General features: G+C 41.3%; 1 protein-coding gene across 2 annotated transcripts in view; it reads left to right on the top strand.

Annotated features, from left to right (window-relative positions):
- HAO1 (hydroxyacid oxidase 1) overlaps window positions 1–23,515 on the top strand; it is a 57,143-nt gene that overhangs the window by 5,594 nt on the left and 28,034 nt on the right. For both annotated transcript variants that reach the window (XM_036418133.2, XM_045574536.1), the window contains exons 2-3: window positions 1,864–2,015; window positions 19,530–19,785. In XM_036418133.2, coding sequence (XP_036274026.1) covers window positions 1,864–2,015; window positions 19,530–19,785 — 408 coding nt within the window. The remainder of the gene's footprint in view (window positions 1–1,863; window positions 2,016–19,529; window positions 19,786–23,515) is intronic.

The following is a 23,515-nucleotide window of genomic DNA, read 5'->3' as shown; positions in this document are numbered from 1 at the left end:
TAATAAAAACTCTCTTCAAGGCTTCTATCCTCCTCTCCCCACTTCAAAATGGAGATCAAAGAATCGTGCTGAGAGGGTCAGCGGAGAAGAAAAGGTTTCCAGCAGCCGTGCTTGTGTTGCATTGTGACCAAAAATCGCAATGTTCAAAGGGATGCAGAGAAATCGCACAGTAAAACTTCTTTATTATGCTTTGCAGGGACTGGATGTTTTCACTTCATTAAGTGAGGGAGGGTTGGAGGGTAGGATTACAAACCCGTTAGCTATTTCTCAAAGCAACATGAAGGCGGAATTTCTCCTTCCGCTATAGGAAGTAGGCTTCACTTAAGACCATGGAGGTTCAATTTATTTTGGTTAGTCCATTACTAAATCACACTTCACTCTATTGACTAAAATCCTCGATCTCCCTGGGAGCAGAGGTAGATCTAGGTAATGAAAGGTAAGCGCTGGTTGGTATGGATGCCTGTGTACTCACACTATTGTCTTTGAGCTCATTAGAACAGGGCTGTGTTTTCTTCCTTTGAAATCAGTTACTAATGATGAATAAAATAATCTTGAACAAATGAGAGATATAAATTTTGCCAAGAGAAAAAGACAAGTACCTCTTCTGTAAATTTCACTAGTGACATTTTGGTTTTTGGTTGTTGGTATTTTTATTGCAACACAAAACAATCACAGAAGAAGTTATTTAAGATAATGTTCAGCAGTCAACATTTATTTGAGTCAAAAACTCCAATCTCTGCCACATGATATTTTTGAAGAAAACACTCAATTTTAAACTAAAAAAAAATTTCCTCTCATTAGCATACTTCAGCGGATACAGAATTCAGCTTAAAGATTTTGAAAAAAGCCTGGCTGGTATGGCTCAGTGGTTGGGCCTTAACTTATGAACCAGGAGGTCTCGGCTCAATTTTTGGACAGGGCCCATGCCTGGGTTGCCAGCTCCATCCCCAGTAGGGGGTGTGCAGGAGGCAGCCAATCAATGATCCTCTCTCATCATTGATGTTTCTATCTATCTTTCCCTTTCCTTACCTCCTCTCTCTGATATCAATAAACACATATTTAAAAAAAGAGATTTTGGAAAAACCCACACACATTGTATATGAGAGTAGCCACAGCCCATCTTCTTAAACTATAACCTGACTTTCATGCCTTTCTGTACCATCTTCAGAAGGCTTGGAGGGAGTGAAATGAAAGCTATGTTCACCCAAAAAAATTAAGTGAATGTTCCTTATGACTTTATTTATAATTGTACCAAATTCTAAACATCCTAAATGTCTTTTATCAAGAGAATGGATAAACAAATGGTATAATCTTCTTACTACAGAATATTATTCACCAACCAAAAGGAACAATCTACTGATGCCTATAGCAATATGACTGAATCTCAAATGCATTATGCTAAGTCAAAGAAGCCAGGATCGCAGACTACTGTATGATTCTATTTATACACCATTCTTGCAAAGTAAAACTATAGGGACAAAAAAAAAAATTAGTGGTTGTTTAGGCATGGGTAAGGGGAGGATTTCACTACAAAAGGAAACGGGGAAATATTTCAGGATGGTAAACTGTTGTAAATCTTGATTGTTCTTGCAGTTATTATGACCATACATTTATCAAAGCTCACAAAACTTTACACTCAAATGGGCAAGTGGGCAAATGTACCTCACTGGGATCAATGGCTTGAGGAATCCGTTATTATCTTAATTCTAACTTTCCATCTTCACAGACATCCCAATTGTCCCCTTTCCTTTCGCTCTGTAATTTGCTTCAATAGAAGAAAATGTTCTCTTTTTAACTAACACATAATGTCAAAGCTCTAGTTATGCTTTTGAAATTCTAAAACTATTTTTCTCTTAATTCTAGATGGAAGCTGTATCCACGGATGCTCCGGAATGTTGCTGAAATAGACCTGTCGACTTCTGTTTTAGGACAGAGAGTCAGCATGCCAATATGCGTGGGGGCTACGGCCATGCAGTGCATGGCTCACGTGGAGGGGGAGCTTGCAACTGTGCGAGGTAGGAAGAAGGTCAAGCCAAAGGAACTCTCTTCTCCGTAGGCACTGACCAAACACTTCCCTGAATGTGTTTACGGTCACAAACATGGAGCTCATCACTCTGCCATCAAATGATCTTGCACATTGTGTTCTAACTTTCTACTGTGTGACTCTGGGCAACATGCTCTTTGTGCTTTGGTTTTATCAGCTGTCACATGGGGATGAAAATAGTAGCTGCCTCCTTGGGTGACATGTGTAAAATGCTTAAAACAATGCCTGGCATGGAGCTGTGACTCAATTACTCTTAGTTACTAGTATATTGTGAGTATTAATATCAACATACCAGAAAATGGAGGTCTGAGAAATCAATCGACTCACCCTGGGTCATGCAGTTAGGTAGTGGCAGAGATGGGATTCAACTTCCTAGCTACCTTTTCTTCAAACCCATGAGATTCTCACAATGAAAGAGCAAATGCAGTGACCTGATGGGTTGTTTTCTGCTATGATTTGGGACCTTTTTTTTTTTTCCAATGGTAAAAATAGAGTATTTCCAACTGCCTTAAGAGGAGGGAGTAATAAGAGATTCAAATATGATGTAAAGAAATTTCTTATTAGGGCTAATTTATTAACTTCCCAGTCTTCCAGCAACTATGAACATTTGAGAAGGTATGCACAATGATTAATCCCCCCATATTCTGCTTTAGAAACTCATATAAAGTTGGTAATGAATTCTGACTTTTTTTTTTTTAATGTTAAGCAGGGCAGGTAATTCATGTTTGAAGAGCAGGAACAAAATGCTATTTTAACGCATTTTAGTTCTAAGAATCAAAGATCTTGTGGATTCCTTTCCCTCCTTGGAATGTCTTTCACAGAATTCAGCATAACACAGTGAGGTTGTACTGGACACACTTAGGTCTGAGCCTGGAGCTAGGATCACACACAGATAAGTGGCCTTGGGGCTCTGCCGTTTGTCTATGGCAATTCTGAAATATGGGCAGGGAGAAGAAAAAAAGGGAGGTGGGGCGGAAGGGGGAAATACTAAGTGGATATATGTCTATTTAAAGTTGGGATAGCAGAGGCCTTCCCAAGCATGCCATAGACACCAACCATTAAAATCAAAGCAAACAAAGCCACATAAAAAATAGAAACTCCCATGCTCTAATATTTCTATAAAAATGAAAACAAATGGCAAACTTAAAAAAAAGTATGTGACACTGCAAAGGGTTAATGTCCTTTCTGTGTAAAGAGCCCTTATATTTGAAGAAGTAAAATAATGTCTAGCACAAGATAGGTTAAATGATATAAATAGAAAATGACATAAATAGGAAATTCACAGAGACATAAAAATGGCCAATGAACATATGAACATTTTTAATTTCACAAATAAATAAATGTAAATTGTAACCACATATCTTATTTTCTGAATATCAAATTACTATTTGAAGATTATAATTTTTGATGAAATTAGAAGGAAAATGTGCATTTTTCAATACTCTTGAAAAGAGGCTAAAGTGAAACCATCACTCTAGAAAAAAAATTTGGCACTGTATATCAGAATTTAAGAAATATAAATTATATGTGATATTGTCAATTCTCTCCTAAGAATTCCAAGGAAATGGTATTGATTTTGAGGAAAGACATTTCTCCAAGGATGTTCATGCCCCTATTATTTTTAATAGGAGGAAATTTGGAGAAAAACACCCAAATGCCCCATAATTGGAAATAAGTTGCAAAAAAGAGGGTGCATTAAAAATGGGATAGTTTTTTTTTTAAGTCATATCATAAAGTGTAGTGACATAAAAAATGTGACCCTAAAAGAAATTTTAAAAGGCAGCTATAAACAATAGTAAGGGCCTAAAATACATTTACTTATTGATTGATTATTTATTTATTTATTTATTTATTTTTTTTTTTACAGAGAGGGATAGAGTTAGAAAAATTCATGAGAGAGAAACATGGATCAGCTGCCTCTTGTACACCCCCCCGGGGATGTGCCTGCAACCAAGGTACATGCCCTTGACTGGAATCAAAACTGGGACCTTTCAGTCTTCAGGTCGATGCTCTATCCACTGAGCCAAACCAGTTTTGGCTACATTTATTTTTAAAGACTAAGAAGGCTGATTACTCTTTACAAGAGATTACCTGTGGCTGATAAGATTACTCCTGACTTTATAGTCCTCTTAGTTTTGGTCTAAAAAAATTCCTTGAATTATTTTATAAGAGAGAATGATAAAAATGGAGGGAAAATGGAAAAGGGATCCTGAAGAAAATGGAAAAGAAGCAGGAGAAGTAAAAGAAGGCAGTAAGCAGAGCTCACTTTGTAAGACACCCGAGAGCCTGCAAGATATTTATCTACCAGGGGCCCAGTGCACGAATTCGTGCGCCTTGAAAGGAACTGTGGGCCGCAAGGCTGCCGTGGGCTCAGGGACAGATCTTGGCCCATCCTCTGCGCCCCTGCCTGGCCCTTCCCACTCTGGCCCTTGGTCCCCTGTTTGCCAGCAGCCTTGCTCCTGCCACTGCCACTCTCATTCACTGATAGCGCTGGCCCCGCTTGCACCCACTGATGGCACGGAGCAATTGGGGCAGGCTCCAGCAGTGGATGCGAGGGGTGGCTGCTGCCTCGATCACCCCTCAGGAGCAGGGGGAGGTGGAGAAGACTTGAGGGGCAATAGGGGTTGGCAGCTGCCACTCACACCTGCTGATGGCACTGAGTGATCAAGGCCAGCACCGCACTCCAGCAGTGGGTGCGAGTGGGGCTCTGGTGCTGGCAGTGGGTGTGAGTGGGACTGGCAGTGGCAGCAGGTGCGAATGCTTGGCACAGGGGAGCAAGAATTTTTAGTAACCACCAGAGTCTTGCCCCAATGACAGCGACTGGCACCCAGCCTTGGTCAGGCACACCCCGCTCACCTGCTCCACCATCCTCCCATGGCCGATGTCTGCCATGTTCTGCACTCTTCTGCCTGCTGCCAATGTCCGCTATGTTCCCCACGCACCCCTTGGTGGTCAGCATACACCATAGTGACCTGTTGTTTGGTTGTTCTGCACTTTGGCCTATTTGCATATTAGGAATATATATATTACTTTATTTGATGCTTGATACATCCCCAAGATGTAGGCAAACAGCTAGAATCCCAGAGAAAACAGGTTTTCATAGCTGGTCAGTGGCAAGACTTATTCTTCACCTCATTTCTGATGGGTTCAAGATCAGTGCTTCTTATTTTTGGTGTGGAAAGAAAAATGAGAAAAAAAAAACAAAAAACTTACTTTGAAACTATAATTTGATAGTGTAAGTAGGACTATTTTATCCAACACTATTTCCTCCTGGCACTAATCACAAGACATGTTTGTTATCTATTGTAGGATTCCTTTATATTTTTTATCAGACACCTATCAAGCAATGAGCACATCCTAGGTACTATTCTAGGTACAAGTATTAAAGCATGGAATCCTTGGAGCAGCCCAAAGTAGTAGTACTATTATTAAGCCCATTTTACACAGCAGATGAATAATTTCCCCAGGATTACTCACAACTCATAAACGATAAAGATGGGATTCAGACCCAGGCAGTTTGGTTTGAGTCTGGGCTCCTGACTACATGTGCTACCTTTAATTTCCAGAAGAAAAAAACAACAACACACCATAAGACGTCATGAGGGCAAGCCTGCTTATTTGTCAATTATTGTCTTCTAAACTTTAAGTGCATTCTAACCCCCTCTCCCTCCTCACAAGAGAGTGAGATGCTTGATAGACATCAGGATAAGGTGGAGTAGGTAGAACAAAGATGTGCTGTGCTGACATGAGAATGCAGAGGGATTAGCAATGAAGGTTACACATGGTGCCCTGGAGAATCTAAGACCGTGGACCAGGTTCTTGTCTGGGCAGTGATATCCCGGTTTATCTTCCAGATTTGTAGTAGAACCCTCCCTGGAGTATTTAAACATTCATACAGTTTTCCTCTATATTCCAATTCCATGGGTTGATGGTCTCTTTAATGTTTAGTTTAATTCTGAAAGCCAATGGAGATCAGCTCATAACAAAGAGTGTTCCTTGGTTGGTAGGTTTGGGGTGTGGGATAGACAGGTGCCTTGGGAGGAAAGGAGGTGTGCCTGGAGCAGATGCCCTTGGTGCCTGGACCTATTCCCTTGTTAGTTACCATTTGTATCAGAACCTGAAAGTTTTCCCCTGCCATTTTTTTCTGGCAGCTGAATGAGAAATATCAGGATAGGTGGGTGAGTGGGAAGGATCCCTCAGCCAAAGATGCAGAGGAGTTATTGAAAGACCCCATCTTTCTTTGATTAGAGTACCTGACACATTTTCTAATACTGTTGCCCAGTGCTCCCCCATGGAATTGGGACACAATTGCCTTCAGAAGTTACCTGCTCATTAACATCCCATTCATTCACTACCTTCCCATCCCTCTGTATTTCCTACTCCATGAACTCACTTGCGATGATTCCCAGAAAAAAGACTGGCGCTCACATCTTTGTCTCATTGTTGGCTTCTGGAAGGATGCAAACCAAGACAGGGGCTAACTGGAGATTATCTTTAGCCTCAAGCAAAGTGAAGTAAGAGTGTAAGAACATGCATATTTGGAAGAAATTACTTTCTTTTTCAAAACTCTGAAAATTGATGAAGCTGATATTTGATTTACTCAATTGTTTTAAAATATGGAAATCTTATCGAGCAAGCCTGATCCTTGGGGAGTGTGTGAAATCTGTGGAAGTTATACAGAGGATTTTCTTTTCCCTCACACTCTTAATTACCTAATTCAAAATCAGTTTTCCTGTTTCCAAGGCCTTGGCCCTTCACAAGAGGAAGTCGGGGCCACTTTCAAGGGATATGAGTTAGTGAGCAACTAACTCTCTCTGGAGAAAGGATCCCCTACAGCCTGACCAGTAAGTATAGGTGAGGCTCATCCAAATCCCCAGAAAATGGCCTGGCTTGCATAATTAAAATGGGCTTCCAGAAAATTCTGGAAGTAGCCATGGTACCATAGTCTCATCTTCCCAAATATGTGAGTACGAGTGTTTTTTTTTTCCTGGGAATAATCGCAAGTGATTGATGGAGTAGGAAACAGAGAGGGATGGGAAGGTAGTGAGTGAATGGGAAGTGGCTCTTCAGACTTCTTCAAAAAGCCCTGCTAGAGGGCTTTTGGCCTTTCTTCTCACCACTGTAGGGCACTACAGAATAGAGCTCTCCTTTCTTACCTGGCTGTGTAGGTGTAGAGCACATGTGTCAAACACAAGGCCCGCGGGCCAAATCCGTCCCGCCAGGCCTTGCAATGTGGCCCGCACCGCGCTGTCATCACTGCACTCCGCTGCGTTTCCATCACAATGACAGTTTATGACTGTTCAGTAAACCATTCGGCCCGCGATTTAGGCTGGATTTTAGATTTTGGCCCCTTCTCTGATTGAGTTCGACACCCCTAGTGTAGAGTGACTCTTTTTGTCATTTTCAAAATGGCAACGGCTATGTAAATTTCAGATAAACAGCAAATCACTTATGATCGCGTGTCCTGTTTGTTTATTTGCTGTATCTGGCAGCCCTAGTTGAATAACAGCTCTTACCTTTCAGGGTCCTTGTGAGGATCACATGAGATAAATGCTAGGGAAAGCTTCCCCAAAAGTGGTGCACTTTTTATTTGCCCCTAAGAGTTCAGAGTCTCCCAAATCTTTCTTGTCTGCACATGAAAAACACTCTCAGAAAAGTACACCCTGTTTACCCCTTAGTGGGAATGAAAGTAGCTCTTTTTACTTAGCTGAAGATATTTTTGTTTGTTAAGCTTTATGCAGGGACCTCAAAAAACAGCTGTAAGGGCCAGCCTGATAATATAAATATCCAAAGAGGCAGGAGGGTAAGAAAACAACAATGCAAGCTCCATGGTGGAGATCAGCAAACCTGAGATTGCAGGTTCTATCAAAAGGCGGCAGCCTTGGCGTGGGGCTAGCCAATTGCTCACCCAAGGGAGTGAGGATGTGGAGTTCCCAATCTTCAAAAATTTTAAGAGAAGCCAGAAACCTTGATTTTTATGTGCAATCTCCTGGCTTTTTTTTTTTTTTTTTTTTTTTTTTTTTTTTTTTTTTTTTTTTTTAATGTTGGCAGATAAATCAAAACTCTCTAAAACACTGTTTGGGGCAACAATGTGTGGGCCAAAGCAAATACTTTTGTGGGCTACAACTGTCCCTTGGGCTGCCCAGCTGGGACATCTGATTTATGTGGAAATTCACCGCTAACTAGTTTCACTTCTTGTGGCAGGTCCTTTTCACTCTCTAGGATTATGTTACCTCAGTGATAGAGTGAGCTGCTTAAGCAAGATCAGGGTCTGAAGGAGGCTGGGCTTGCACCCAAGGACCTCAGGGAAGCAAGGTCACTAGATTGCATGTTGCAGTTCAAAAGAGCAGTGCTCTAAGCAAGTTCTGCTGCTGAGACAAACACAAAGGAAAAAAAAACTCCACAAAGAGAAAACTCAAAAACAAAAAATTCCCAACAGTGGGTCATCTTTCTCATTTTTTTCAGTATGTAATAGTTTTGTGCTCATTTAACATTTTTTTTCTCTTTCATTTTCTTATTAAGTTATTATATGTGTACATATCTTACCAATCCCCTCCCCACCCCAATACATGCCCTCCCTCCCCAGAGTTTTGTGTCCATTGGTTAAGCTTATATGCATGCATGCAAGTCCTTCGTTGATCTCTTATCTCCCCCATACCTCCTACCCTCCCCGCTGTAATTTGACAGTCTGTTTGTTGCTTTACTGTCTCTATATCTATCTTTTTGTTCATCAGTTTAGAATGTTCCTTATTATCCATAAATGAGTGAGATCATGTGGTGTTTTTTTTCATTGACTGGCTTCTTTCACTCAGCATAATGTTCTCCAATTCCATCCAGGTTGCTGCAAATGTCATTTAACATTCTATCAAATGCAAAAAGAAAGGCCTTTCAAATTAGAAAACCGGACTTCCTTATATTTCTGATGTCCCACCTCTATCCTCTGCCGTCTACCTCCCATGCCAGCCCAGAGAACACAGATCGCGGACAGAGGGCTGTATGCCTCTGGTTTTCAGTTTCACAGCTGCATTCTTGGGCTAGAGAAGAGCAAGCGGATAGGCATTTATCTCTGGATCTTCCTGAAAACTCAGATAGGTGTTTAATAAATGCCACATACATTTAAAAAGCCATGCTTCAAAGGCTGTGGCCAAACATGATAGCAATGAACGTGTGCCAGGCAATGTGAATGTATTAACGCATCTCTCCCTGACCACCATCTGAAAATGTGTGAGCCCAAACATGCAAGGATATTTCTCTGACAGTCTGTGGGTGTGGAAACAGAGGCTTGCAAAGAAGTTCAATGCTGTGCTCAAGCTTATTGATCACATAGGCGATGCTGTCGATAATACCCTGGTCAGTTACTGATATTTCCAAATGTCGTTAACTGCAGCAACAAGCCTAAGGCAAGCTCTATGCCATAATCTTGAAATATTAACTGCAAACGTTCCATTTTTATAGACTTATCCCTTTCGTTTTGAAAGCATGAAGCAAGCCAAAGACTATGAAACTCGTTAGAAAAGATGAGCTTGTACAAAGTTCAGAAACATAAAATAAAGGGCCTTGAATCTTAGACAAACAAATATTTTAAACTCTTAAGATAGAAGGAAAACAGCTGGGAAACCGTGAGTGGAGAGCAGTTGCCCTGCATTGTGCGATGATTCAGGGATTTACTGCAGTTAGATGATTTAGTCAGTGTTTTGATAACTGACAATTGTTACATTTAGGCAGTCATAGAAAGGCTTCTACTCATAAAGGCACATTCATCTGGAACTTACAAGACTGGATTTTGATGTTTAAAGTTTTATCATTCACATAAACTTCAGGGATGATTATCAAATCATTTCTACAAATAATTAACATATCGAAGGAAATAGCAATAATAAACATAAATGCTAGTAGCATATAAAAGGAGTGGTCTCATTATGTTACATTTCCACCTTGCAAGATAAGCAGAGCCCATTAGTCACCGTGGCTTTTGGGACATTATCTCTGCCTTTATGCTCAGTGGCTGCAATACATTTTAGATGATCCTTTACATTAGCTCTTTTTGCTCCGTTTAAACATGGAAGTCAAAAAGAAAGAGATAAAAGGGGATTCAGCAGCCAAGTATCCTTTTGCTCCTGACTTGTTATATGGACAGGTGCCACATGAGGGAGTGCTGGGACCTCAAATAGAGAACCAGGCAGCCCCACCTAATGTGTTCCAGGAATGCTCAGCATATTAGCAAATACTTATTAAACTGTCAAAAGAAGGGGGGGAAAAAGATTTTAAAAGAAATGTCTGCCCCTGGATGCAATTAGAGGCTACCACACAGGATTTGATGGGCCATAAAACCATTAAATCTAAACACTTTCTTTTTGAGCCTAAAAGGCCAGAACATTCCAGAGTGAAGTTTTGGGACCAGCTATGACTTGACCACCTATTAAGGTGCAGGTGGAACAGATTGCAGAGGGACACAAAGAGCCATACAGACCCCAGCGAACGGAATTAGGGTGTAGGTGAGAGCTGTAGCTGTTGAATTTTCTGGATTTTTCCGAGATTAAGTGATCAACCCTAACAGTGAGTGAAAGACCATTCAGCAAGAAAAATTGTCATTTCCTTTGCTCCAGACCCAAACGATGTATTTCTGAAAGCTTTATTGATTTATATATTTATGTGTTGTACTAGGTGACCGAGTAGATATATACATTTCAGTATAACTATGAGGAAAATGTCCCCGTTATTCTCAATTTACCCAAATCCAGGAAAGGCACCAGATTGGCGTTAAATGAAACTTTGACTCTTTCTGAAGTGAGTGTCATTTATGCACCAGAAGTTTGGACCGTACATTCCTATCATTAATCCTCCAAGTAGACCTGTGAGGTGCTTATCATTTATCATTCTCCTCACTGACATAGAGGAAAAGCACACCCCGGACCAAGGTCTAGAGCTGGTCAGTGATTAGGAGGGGTTGCTCTCTGTTCCACTCCGATCTGAGCCAGTTATTTGTCTTTGTTCAGGATTTTTATCAGTTTTTACTAGGAAGAAACAAAGGTAGGAAAGACTAATGGAGAGAAGAGAGTTCATTTTAACTTTGTCCAAAGTACCTAGGTTAAACATGTGGAAAGGAACACCTTCTTTGCATCATTGTAGCAAAAAAATAAAATAAAACAATATCTTTTACCACCTTTATTTTTAATCTACTTCAACCAATTTATGCTTTGAACCTTTGTTACCAACAATCAAAAGTCAGTGGAATATAGTCCTTCTTCACAAACATATTATATATAATACACACATGTATGTACTGTCCATGTCCATATACATGCATATAGATGAAAAGATTATGGACTTCTTTTATATACATATGCATAAATATATATTATATACATACAGCATATAATTCATGCCTAAAATTTTTCAAAACTCATAGTCTATGTTTAAATAGTGATTACAAATTAAACTTTAGCTATGTTCAAGACCAATGTCAAATGGTATGGTTTCTAGGACTTTTGCACCATAAATTAAGCTATTGGGTAGCTTTCCTGAGACGATAAAATTGCTTCTTCTCGAGTTAGTAGTGTGCCTGATGGTGAAGTGCAGCAGTGCGACGTCAGAGGCCCACATGTGTATCCCAACCTGAGGTTGTTAAACTGAGGGAGGCTGATCAAAGTCGTCGTGTCCAAACTTGATATTTTTTGAAACTGTTTTAAAAGGCATCTTACTGTGGGATGGGCCACATACAATCTGCCAGTTAGGCCAAGACCTCACAACTCAGTAAAATGACAGAACAATAACCTGGGAATCATTCCACTACAGCTAATGTTTTAGTCTATTGCAGAGTGCTGCCCCAGAGATAAAGTGGAAGCAAGAAATGGAGGGCTAAGATGTTATTGGGACTAACTATTCCTCAATAATATCTCCATACTATAAATAAGGGTTCTCAGGGTGTAATGGAAGGTTAAATTTATTATTTAACTACATAAATCCAGACAATGGATTATCATGAAACCATAGGAAAGATGAAGTCTGGTTTCCTGGCCTTCCTTGGCAGTGTTTAAATTGATTATATCCCCTAAATAGTAAATTTAGATTTGTTTGACCTCTTCTAAGTATTTCCAGTATAATTGTAGCGGAAGTTTTGTTCTTCTCTTGGATTACTGACTTTAGAACATTCCTTTTCTGAGTAACCTCAATGGTAATTTTAGGCAGTCATACAACATTGTCAATTATGTCTCTAACAAACCCGAGGAAAGATAGTTCCTGTGCAAAGAAAGGCTGACACACTCCATGGATGTGAGGATGCACATCTATGCAAACATTCCTGTGTGTCAGAACCACACAACTGCTTGGTGCTTTGTCATTGCATATTTCCCCCATTAGGTAAGGACTTCCTGTGCAGATGACAAAACGCGTTTTCTTAACAAAATTTCAGCCCAGCTGTTTGGATGACTAAGTTGTGCAGGAGGCTTTTAATCAAAGGTACCTAAAAACAGCACTTTAGGCTCTTTGAACATATTACCCCTTTTCCTTCAAACGCATAATTTTGGAAACCAACTCATCTTTCCCATAAAGGAGAGCTATTTTCAAAGGAATCATTTGGACCCAAAGTAGCACATTGCTTCATTGTTGTGCTCTAACCTGGGCATGTGATTGTCCCACATGAATCAATGTTCCACGTTATAGACATTTCCTCTCATATCTTCTATTTTCTTCTGTTTATTGTCACAGTGGCTGTGGATGAACATCATTCTCAAATGTATTATAACCCCCTTCCTTGTCAATCCAAGTATAATGACCTTTATTTTGCCTGATGATTCAGCATCTTACTTATACGTGTAAGACTGTTGGGCCTGACCTTAAACATTTAGAAGCAATTCTACAATTGGTAAATTGTGCCTTCTCAGCTTTGAGTAACCTCTCTCTATTCTTCCTCATCTTCTGGCATTTTACTTTTAGTTTGGCACTTATTTTTGCTTCTAATATAAAATCTTGGAAACTGGGCAAATCCTAGATGAGCAAGCTTATAAAATATCTGATGATGGTGAAGTGTGCTGAAGGTATTACTATAATGCAATGAATACCTTAACTTTAAAACTAATAAGAGATGAATGTATGAGAAAATGTGGCAAATATGCCTGTGCTTCTCTCCAGAGGGACATTTGTGGAGAGGAAAGACAGATTCATAAGCAGAATGTGACTGGCAATTGGTAACCATGCACTACCATTATCTATAAGGTCTATCTTCACTCGAGCCATCAGATATCTCCTATTAACTTGGATGGGTCCTTATGAACAAAAATGTCTACCTTATTCTTAAAGTATTCTTCATGAACAAAAGATTTAGTATCATTGGCAAGCTTGTTAGAAATGCAGAATTTCAAGTCCCATTCCACACCTACTGGGTCAGAACCTGAATTTTATCAACATTCCCACATGATTCCTATACACATCAAAGCTTGAGAAGCACTGGAAAGTCTAGAATGGAAGTTCCTGGTGCATCTCAACCAAAGGCATAGTTCAGATCCTCAAGATGAAAACAGTGTTAGATGTAACATGAATCACATGCTCATTAAAGTCCTTCTAAGATCTGAGAGGCAGCTGATTTTAGGAGAACTGCCTGAAATACAGCAGAAAATCAGAAGCAGATGCTAAAGAATTGAGGGAGATGTGTACAAAGTGGTTTTCAATAGAAGAACCATGGTAAGTAGGCTTAATGTCCAGCCCCCAAAACTTATGTTCTTATCTTCTGACCCCCACATCCAGATGACTGGGATCAGAAATAAACATTTTCATTAAGGCCTGAGGTAAAGCAAAACCCGGCCAAAATCTAGAAGCACATTGCATTTCGTAGCCATAGGGAGGATTCTGCCAGTTCATGATGTTTTAAACTCACTGTGCATTGGAGTTTAGGATTTGTACCAACTCAGAGGTGACTGCATTTATATCTAATATGAGTTGATTTAATCCTCTGTAGTGAATTACAGGTTCCATAACATAGGAAATTGCGTTAACTCTATTCACCCGTAGTTTGGGGATGCTGAGCTGCACCTCGTCTTATGCCAACTCATTGTATACCCTTACAGCATTTCCCCACCCAAGGGCATGTAATGCAAATCTAACAAGAAACTTGATTGTGAGCAGGTCTGAGGGTAACTTTTATTCTGTTAAACAGAATGCACCAATATTTTCCAATGACATTATATATAATAATGACATTAAGCACATTTATTTCCATAAAATTATACTTACAATTGTATGGCAAATGAAAGAGTGTGTGTTGGGTGCTATTGAGTGGACTCCGATTCCTGGAAACCCTATGAATGAGTGATGTCTATAATCTCTTGTCCTCTACAGCTCACCCAGCCCTGAAGACTCATGGCTATGGCTAGCACATTTTCTGCTCTTCCCTAGTAACCATCTGAGTGCTTTCTGACCTGGGGTTCTCATTTTTGGTGTCTCTCTCTCTCACTCTCTCTCTCTCTCTCTCTCTCTCTCTCTCTCTCTCTCTCTCTCTCTCTCTCTCTCTTTCTCTCTTGCTTCATTTTGGACTCTCCTCATAGGATTTGGTTTTCAAAGTAAAATGAAAGGAAAAAGAATGACTAAGAAAAGAGAGTACAACCCTAGCTGGGTTTTCTCAGTGGTTTGAGCATCAGCCTGTGGACTGAAGGGTCACGGGTTGGACCCTTCTGGTCAAAGGCATGTACTTTGGTTGCAGGCTTCCCAGTGTCACCATCACCAAACACCTGCAGAATGTAAGTGTCCCAGCAGGGAAATGAAAGAGCAGAGAAACAGAAGAATGTAGTGAAAATTTAAAAAACAAAAAACACATTTCTTCCAGGTATTATTGTTTGATGGCTAGAGTATGCAAATACTATAGCCCTTTAGCTCTATTCTGAAGTGCTCTATTAGGAAGTCCATGGACAGATAAAAGGTAGGGGTGGGGTGTGTATGTGTGTGTGGGGGGCTGATTCTGCTGCCCCTCAGTATTATTTGCAGTTGTTTTGTCCCTGGCTTTTCAAAGCGGCTGTGTACCCTTGGAATGTAGGAATTATCTCCTTTGACATTCTCTCCCTACAGAGGACCTAGCAGGTAATCCCTTGGCCTGGAGAAGATTCCTGTCTTTTAAGAGTGTTCTTCCTTAGGGTGGCAAGCCTTTGACGCCATATGTGCAAGAAAAAAGATGATTGGGTGTCTTAAGCATGGAAATTGTTGCAGAGGAGAGCTGAGTGTGGAGATGTTGAGAAACCCAGGTCCTTGGCAAGATGAGGAAACTTTTAAAAGCTATGTAGGACTTCTTTGGCAAAATAGTGTTAGGCATTCCCTCACGAACCCTTAACAACGCATCTCTTCAGCATTCACACAGAAAATGTCTGTAGACATGGTCTCAGTGGACTTGTCAGCAATCCTATGAGAGGACAGGGCAGCAGCTATGGTCATGGCTATTTTGCAGATGACATGTGTTTTGTGGAGGGCAAGGCTAGGACTGTAGCCCAAGCCTCTGATTTTCAGTCCATTATGTCCTATTTTTTGGGAATACAGATTTTATTTCCTAGGATATATATATATATATATATATATATATATATATATATATATATATAATCTTTGATGCTTTTGTCCTTGTCTTTGATGCTTCAATGCCTGATAGCTTACTAGTGTCTCTTTTAGTGTGTTAAAGCATTTTCCTATAGAGATGGCATAATGTATTACTTTTATCTCTACATAAAGAAGATAAAGAAATGTTAAATAGGAACCATTTGAAAATTTCAGCAAAAAGCAGTGATTTGGTGACTTGATTAAGAAGTCTCACTAAATTCATCAAGTCACCAAATACTGACTGCCTACAACTGGAAACAAGGGGGACCCTGATCCAAAGTTTCAGCTCCTATGATTCAGTCATTGAAAAATAAATACTTAGCACCAATAACATCAGGAGACATTGGTATTGGAGCTGAGAGACTTGGGAAATAGATGGCATGGACTGACCTTGCTTTTCTCTGAACATATATGCCAAAGGATGTTGGGCAAAATGTTGTGAGCGCTGACATGCAAATGTGATGGTTTAGGGCATGTAAATATTTTTGATGCATTGGTTTGTAGGATTTTAATGATTTGTATCCTTTTGAGTTTTTAAAAAATATATTTTTATTAATTTCAGAGAGAAAGGGAGAGGGAGAGAGAAATATTAATAGAAGCATCAACGATGCATGCCCCACATTGAGGATCGAGTCCACAACCCCTGCATGTGCCCTGACTGGGAATCAAACCAGGACCTCCTGGTTCATAGGTCAATGCACAGCCACTGAACCACGCTGGTCAGGCTCCTTTTGAATGTTTTTGATCTTTATTGGCAGTGCTGCTGATGCATTAGTGTAAACTACAAAATGGTGCTCTAACATTTGATGGTCCATTAGCTGGACCATCTGTGCAGCCACACTCTGCCCTTACAGTGTGGTAGGCCTTACCCATTGCTCACTGAGTTTCCATGTTTTCCCAGAGTTGGCAGCTTGGTAGCGCCCCTCAGGCATGTGGCAAACCTGCTTCCTTGTTGTCCATGGCCCTGAAGGATTCGAGGCACATTGATCCATGTTGATTCCAGGGAAGTTTTTTGGGCACTTGGGAGTTCTAGGAGGATCCCTTTGGGGAGTGGACACACATGCTGTGTTCTTCTCCCGCTCTGCTGCCCATCTCCATGTGACCTTTGTCAGTTCACATCCTCTTCAGGACATAATTTCTTCATGGTAAATTGATGGTTAGGGGATTCTAACCTAAGCAATCAATGTCCCCAGGTGTTCCTCCCAAATAACAGCGATGGTCTGAGCCATCTCCATATTAACATATCTTAATAAAGATCAGACAATAATAGTCTGATATGTTACTACTCAATAAAGTGTGGATTGTTGGACAACATTTTGCAGCCATGAGTCCTTCTGAGAAAGATTATCAAAGCAACACTTGGAGGGAACAGATTAGTGGTATACAGACAATATAATCTGCAGCGCAGGTCTTCATTATCTGGCCCATGATCTGAAGAACAGGGATAGGAACCACCATAAAACGCATAGAAAAAGCAACAGGTGTTGAAAACAAAATCCATTTTATTATCATTTGAACTTAGCATTTTACCACCAAATGATAATGCTACTACCAAAACATGGTCCGGGACCAGCAACATCAGCATCCTGGCACTGGTTACAAAGGCTGGTACTTGGGCCCCATTTCAGACCTATTGAGTAAGAAATGCTGGAGGCAGGTCTTACAGTCAATCTTTCTGCAAACACTCTGGGGATTGTCCAGTAAAGTTTGAGAAGCATGGAGACTTTATAAACTCTTAAAGTTGCTTTATAAGCAGCAGGTCACTTGATTCTCATCATCACCCTCTGTGTCACTTGCACAACTACTTTTATTTTCATTTAGTCTGTGGTGGGCACACAGATAAGTCGAATGACCCAGGATCATATATTCCATTTTATATGTTTATTATTTATCTCTTGGCATATTTGGTATATAGCATATACACATTATGTCAGTTTCTCCTCCATTAAAGCTGACCCCAATTTTACTACCTATTTTTGGAGCAAGGATTATTACCTATGTTCTTTCAAGTTCTCTGAGATAAATAGAGTAATTTATCTAATGTTTCATTTATTTGCTCATTTATTGATATCTTGCTCAAAGGGATGTGAGGAAACTGTTTCTACTTGGAGTGTCTAGTATATGTATTTTATAAAGTTTTAAAAGGCAACATAAATGGTAGAATATATCTTTAACAACATTTTTAAAGATAAAATTTTAAAAAGTTTAAAATTGAAAAATACTATATATATATATATATATATATATATATATATATATATATATATATGGCACCTGTTGCAGGAATATTCCTTCAAGATTTCTGGTGGGCTTCCCTCCCACCACCCCCACATCTCCTGTGGCGCCCCACCCATCCCGCCCACCCCACCACGCCCGTGGCCACCTCCCCCACCTTTTTTGTGGCCGCATGTGCTGCCACCACAGTGTGCCTTGCCCTGCACTCCAAACCCACTGCGCCCACCACTGCTGCCTCCATGGCTGTGCCCGCTGCCGCCCCCTCTGGCCTGCTGCTGTGCACCCCTACCTGCTGCCCCCGCCACCCCTGCTGCTGTCCATTGCCTCCACAGCTGCGTGTGCCTGCTGTGTACCTCACCCTGCCCCACCCTGCACACGCTGCCAGTGCTTTCCCTCCAACAGCAGCAGCCGCCTTGCTTTCCACTTTCCCTCCCTCTTCCTTCTATGCTGTCTTCAGTCTTCAGTTCTCCCTCCTTCTGTGTATGCAAATTAACCACCACCTTTGTTTGGTTAGTTTGCATACTCGCTCTGATTGGCTGGTGGGTGTGACTTGTGTAGCAGAGTGATGGTTAATTTGCATATTACTCTATTATTAGGTTAGATATATACACACACATACATACTAGAAGCCTGGCATGAAATTTGTGCTTAGGGGGTGTATCCCTCAGCCCAGCCTGCACCCTCTCCAATGTGGGACCCCCTTGAGGGATGTCTGACTGCCTGTTTAGTCCCAATCCTACCTCCCCTAACTTCCCTCCCCTGCAGGCTTAATCACCCCCAACTGTCCTCCTTTGCAAGCCTGGTCCCTCCCAACCGCCCTCCTCTGCTGGCCATTTTGTGGCAGCCATCTTGTGTCCACATGGGGGCAGCCATCTTTGACCACATGGGGGCAGTCATCTTGTGTGTTAGGGTGACAGTCAATTTGCAATTACTCTTTTATTAGATAGGATTTATGGGGAGAGAGAGAAAAAAAAGAGAGAGGAATATCTATCATCTATCTATCTAACTATTTAAGGAATTGCCTCATATACTTGTGGAGGCTGGCAAGTCCAAAATCTTTAAGGTAAGCTGTCAGGATGGAGATCCTGAGACAAGTTGATGTTGTAATTTGAGCCTGAAGAAAGACTGCTGACAGAATTCCCTCTTCCTGAGGGAGGGTCAGTCTTTTCCTTAAGGTCCTCAGCTGATTAGATGAGGCCCCTCCACACACAGAGAGTAATTTGCCTTCCTCAAAGTATGCTGATTTAAATGTGAATCTCACCTAAAAAAATAACTTCACAGCAACATCCAAGCATGCTTAAGCCAGTATCTGGCTACCATGGCTTAGCCAAGTTGATACCAAATTAATGATCACAAAAATATTAACTTTAATGGAGTGTACATTTCATTTTAAATATGAACTATATTATATCCAACCCCTACGGTTAGATGTCAGATTTTCCCCAACTTTTTTATCTTATATTTGGAACACCTTTGACTACATGACTCATTTTTGTCTTCAAGATAAATTCACAGTGTGTTTGGGAAATGCATATTTCTAACTTTTGAAAGATTTGACTTCTTTTTGCCAAACTGCCCTTGTAGATTCTTTACCCCTTACGCTACAGCTGAAGTATTTGGAATGGGAACATACCAGGCTTGCCTTGCTCTTCTCCCTTCTTTCTTTCTTTCTCAGCCTGCAGGTCACTGGGAACGGGCATGATGCTGAGTTCCTGGGCCACCTCCTCCATTGAAGAAGTGGCAAAGGCCGGCCGTGAGGCGCTTCGCTGGCTGCAGCTGTACATCTACAAGGACCGGGAAGTTACCAAGCAGCTCGTGCGGCGGGCCGAACGGATGGGATACAAGGCCATATTTGTGACAGTGGACACCCCTTATCTGGGCAACCGCTTTGACGATGTGCGAAACAGATTCAAGCTGCCACCGCAGCTCAGGTAACCATCGGTCTCTGGTCTCCTGGGCCCCTGAGATATTTTTCTAATTCTCTTTGCTCTTGCCATGAGCCAGTTCCAAAAGTTCTCTCTAGTATCCAAGTGAGTGTCTTGGGGAATTAGTTTTTCACAGAATGTTGCACCCTAAGTATGGTTGAGAGGCATCTTGTCTAGGGCTGATAGGGTCTGGATTCTAGGGATAGTGTCCTTGCCAAATATCCCCATAATTTCCAGCAAATCACATCTATTTAGTGGGTGTTACATACTTGAGCTATAAAGAGGGATAGAAATTGCCCATATATTTATAAAAGTCAAAGTTATGTATCAGAGAGCATTAAGGGCTTGGAGAAGAATGAAATGCCATATAGATAGATGATACTTAATATAGCCCAGGATACAATTTTATTGTGATCCCAATATCTTAGGTCTTGTTGAAATCACAGAGCCACCTAGTAATTTCTATTTTTCATCGTTTCTGGGCTAGGAAGATTGAAGAAAACTTAAAGAGTGGAGGCAAAAGAAGCCACATGCTTGATTCCTTATCAATGATTTCTTTGAGCAATAGCCCTCTTTTAAAATTTATTTATTGGTTTGAATAAGAGAGAGATTGATTGTTGTTCCACCCATTTATGCACTCATTGGTTGACTCTTATATATGTCTTGACTGGGGATCGAACTTGCAACCTTGGTGTATCAGGATGGTGCTTTAACCATCTGAGTTTACCTGGCCAGGGCTGCAATATCCCTATATAATTGTAGATGAACTTTAACTCACTTATTCATGGGTTCATTCATTCATGCACTCACTCATATTAGCATGAACAATGTGTCTAGTAATCTATGGCTGAACAATAATGTTTTCATTAAGTCAGTCAGCTTGGGCAGTAGCAAGGAATTGTCCTTTTTTTTCCTGTAATAATTTAGAATTAGGATAATATTTAATAAAGCTGGGACTTCAGTGGAGTTTACTAAGAAAGACCCCAACCTCCCTAAACTATAGACCTCTTTTCCCTTTTATTTTATCTTTTCCCAGTTCCCACCAAAATCTGCTTTCAGGATTTTTCATAGCAATGATAACTGTCAGGGTTAAACACCTTTGAACAGGAATCAACATATTAGTTGTAATAGAAGACATTTAGATGAAGGGATTTGAAAGCCTCCATGGGAGGATAGGAAACAACGAGGTATGCCTCCTTTGGATCCTAGACCTTGTTTTACATGGGCTGTTGCTTATTATGGCTACATTTAACATTAACCCTTCTGAAAGCTCACAAATCTGGAAGATTCAAAATCAAATCAGCATTCCATACAAGGACAAGAAGACTGATGGAAGCCAGGAATTCTGCATATGTTATAGAATAGGATATATCACAACCAGCACATAAGTCCATCTACAGTCCTGGATGTCACACAGCTGTCCTATAGCTCTGCTGAGTACGTACCTCTCTGGGTATAAACTTTTGTGCATCAAATCTTGCCCTATGTAAGTTATCAGTGCGATGTTCTCAAACTCCAGCAGGTTTAGGATATTATTTCTGCATATGGTACCTTCAGTGGCCAATGACAGAAGGAGAACATGCTCTCCCCTCAGACCTGCTTCCTGTTTCCCAGACCCAGGATTACCCAGACACCCTGTCTTTCCAAGAAAATAAAAGTAAAAGGCCCCTGACATATTCCTACATTTGGCCGAATTCATCAGCAAGTAGATGGCTTCAAATTTCTCTACATGAGATCTGTATTCACATTATTTCTCTGTTTTGATTACCTTATTATTATTATTTTTAGACTTTCTAAAATTATAATAGTATGCCATTCAAGGCTTCTAACAGGAAACATTCCTCAATATTTTCCTTTTGCCATTTCAAAAGGAGTTTGCTATTTTCCCCTCCTCCTGTTAATATGACTAACAACAACAACAATAGTAAAAACAGTAGGGTTGTTTCTGCAGCTCAGGAAGCACTTTCTCGCTCTGCATGACAAAAGGTGTTCACACCCCTAACTGGTTTGGCTCAGTGGATAGAGCATTGGCCTGTGGACTGAAAGGTCCCAGGTTTGATTTCCATCAAGGGCCAAGTACCTTGGTTACAGGCACATCCCCAATAGGAGGCATGCAGGAGGCAGCTGATTGATGTTTCTCTCTCATCAATATTTCTAACTCTCTATCCCTCTCCCCTCCTCTCTGTAAAAAAATCAATAAAATATATATTTTTAAAAATAAGATGTTCACAGTGGCAGGTATTTAGACATGGGAAATGACATAGTTGCTGCTTCTGGCTGCCATGTCTTGCTCCTTCCGTGCCATGCCACTCAGTCAGGAGCGGGATTTGCTTTCTTCCCCCCCCCCCCCGCTCCCCCCGCTTTCCTTTGCTCCCAGGCTCCCGCCCAGATGACCCACAAGACCATGAGACAAAGGCTCTTTTTAGCTGTCCCTGTGCACAGGAGTGGCTTGTCACGTCTCCAGTCTGAAGATGATCAAATAGTGAGCAATTTGCCCAGATCACTGAGCAGGCAGGAAACACCCCAGGGCTGGGTGCCGCACCCCCAGAGTGCCCTCTGGCCTTGCTGGTCCTGGTGGGCTGCAGGCGGGCCAGCTCCTCTGCTTGGCTTCCCAGTGGCCCACACTCAGCAGTCGAAGGCAGAGCCCACTAATGGGGGGCCCAGGTTTCCGCCTGAGGCCACATACAACCGAAAAGCTTCTCTGTTCCGGCCTGATATGAAATCAGGTTTCTTTCCGCAGCTGACCTGACTCATAGAAGGTGAAGCCGGGCTTTGCACAAGTGAGGTTTGGCAGGCGAGGCAGGCAGGAAATCCAGAGGAGAATGAGTCTGTAAAGCAGTGGCTCCTTCCAGCCCTTGCTACTTCCTCTGCCGCTGTGGGGGAGGGCTCTGACTCTTGGCATCTGGGACCAGCCAGAGTTCAGGAGTTTGGTCATCTCTGCTTGGTCTCGATGCAAAACACATGCGTGTGTGTACATTCTGCATGGCACAGAGGTTCCTGACAGTGAGGGGGAGAGGGTAAGGAGAATACTCATCTGCTCTTGGAAGAACCCAGGAATGAAGCCAGGGTTCTGACGCAGGGCCTTGTCTGTGTCCACACCCCAGGGGACAGTCCATTTTCTCTGGGTAAGGATCTGGCTCTTGAGTGTAATGCCAAGGCAGAGGAAAGAGAAGAAAAGGGATTTCCAATGACTACATTCAAGGTAAATCATGACACCTACCCCTTTGGTGATTTGCCTGGGGACATGCTTCCTTAAGCCCCAACATGATTTATTAATGAGAGCACCAGAACAGATCACACACACAAAAGGATCAGAATGCCATTGTCTTCCCAGGTCTCTCATGATAAAAGTAGCCTCTGAGGCCAACATGAGCAGCTCCCTCCTCATTACTTCCCTGACCCCATCTCCTAGCATCCTCATCCTTACTCATTGAGCCACACTGGCAACCCTACTCTTCCTTCAACTCACCAGGCGTGCTAATGTTCTAGGGCCTCAGAACTGATTCTTCCCTCTGCCTGTAATACTCTTCCCCCAAATCAACGCACCGCTCACTTCTTCACTTTTCCTATGTTTTTATATCAGGGATGGGTCTACCTGTCTTTATAGTGGGAAAGGAACATAAAAATAAACAGTAGAGATCAGAACAGAAACACAGTATGTGTGGGGATCTTGGAGAGGTTTTGGAGAGAAAAATACTGTGTTTCCCCGAAAATAAGACATCCTCTGAAAATAAGA

Source organism: Pipistrellus kuhlii, unplaced genomic scaffold, assembly GCF_014108245.1.
Source record: "Pipistrellus kuhlii isolate mPipKuh1 unplaced genomic scaffold, mPipKuh1.p scaffold_m20_p_6, whole genome shotgun sequence".
NCBI classification, from domain to species: domain Eukaryota; kingdom Metazoa; phylum Chordata; class Mammalia; order Chiroptera; family Vespertilionidae; genus Pipistrellus; species Pipistrellus kuhlii.
This window is presented reverse-complemented; position numbering and strand designations above follow the sequence as displayed.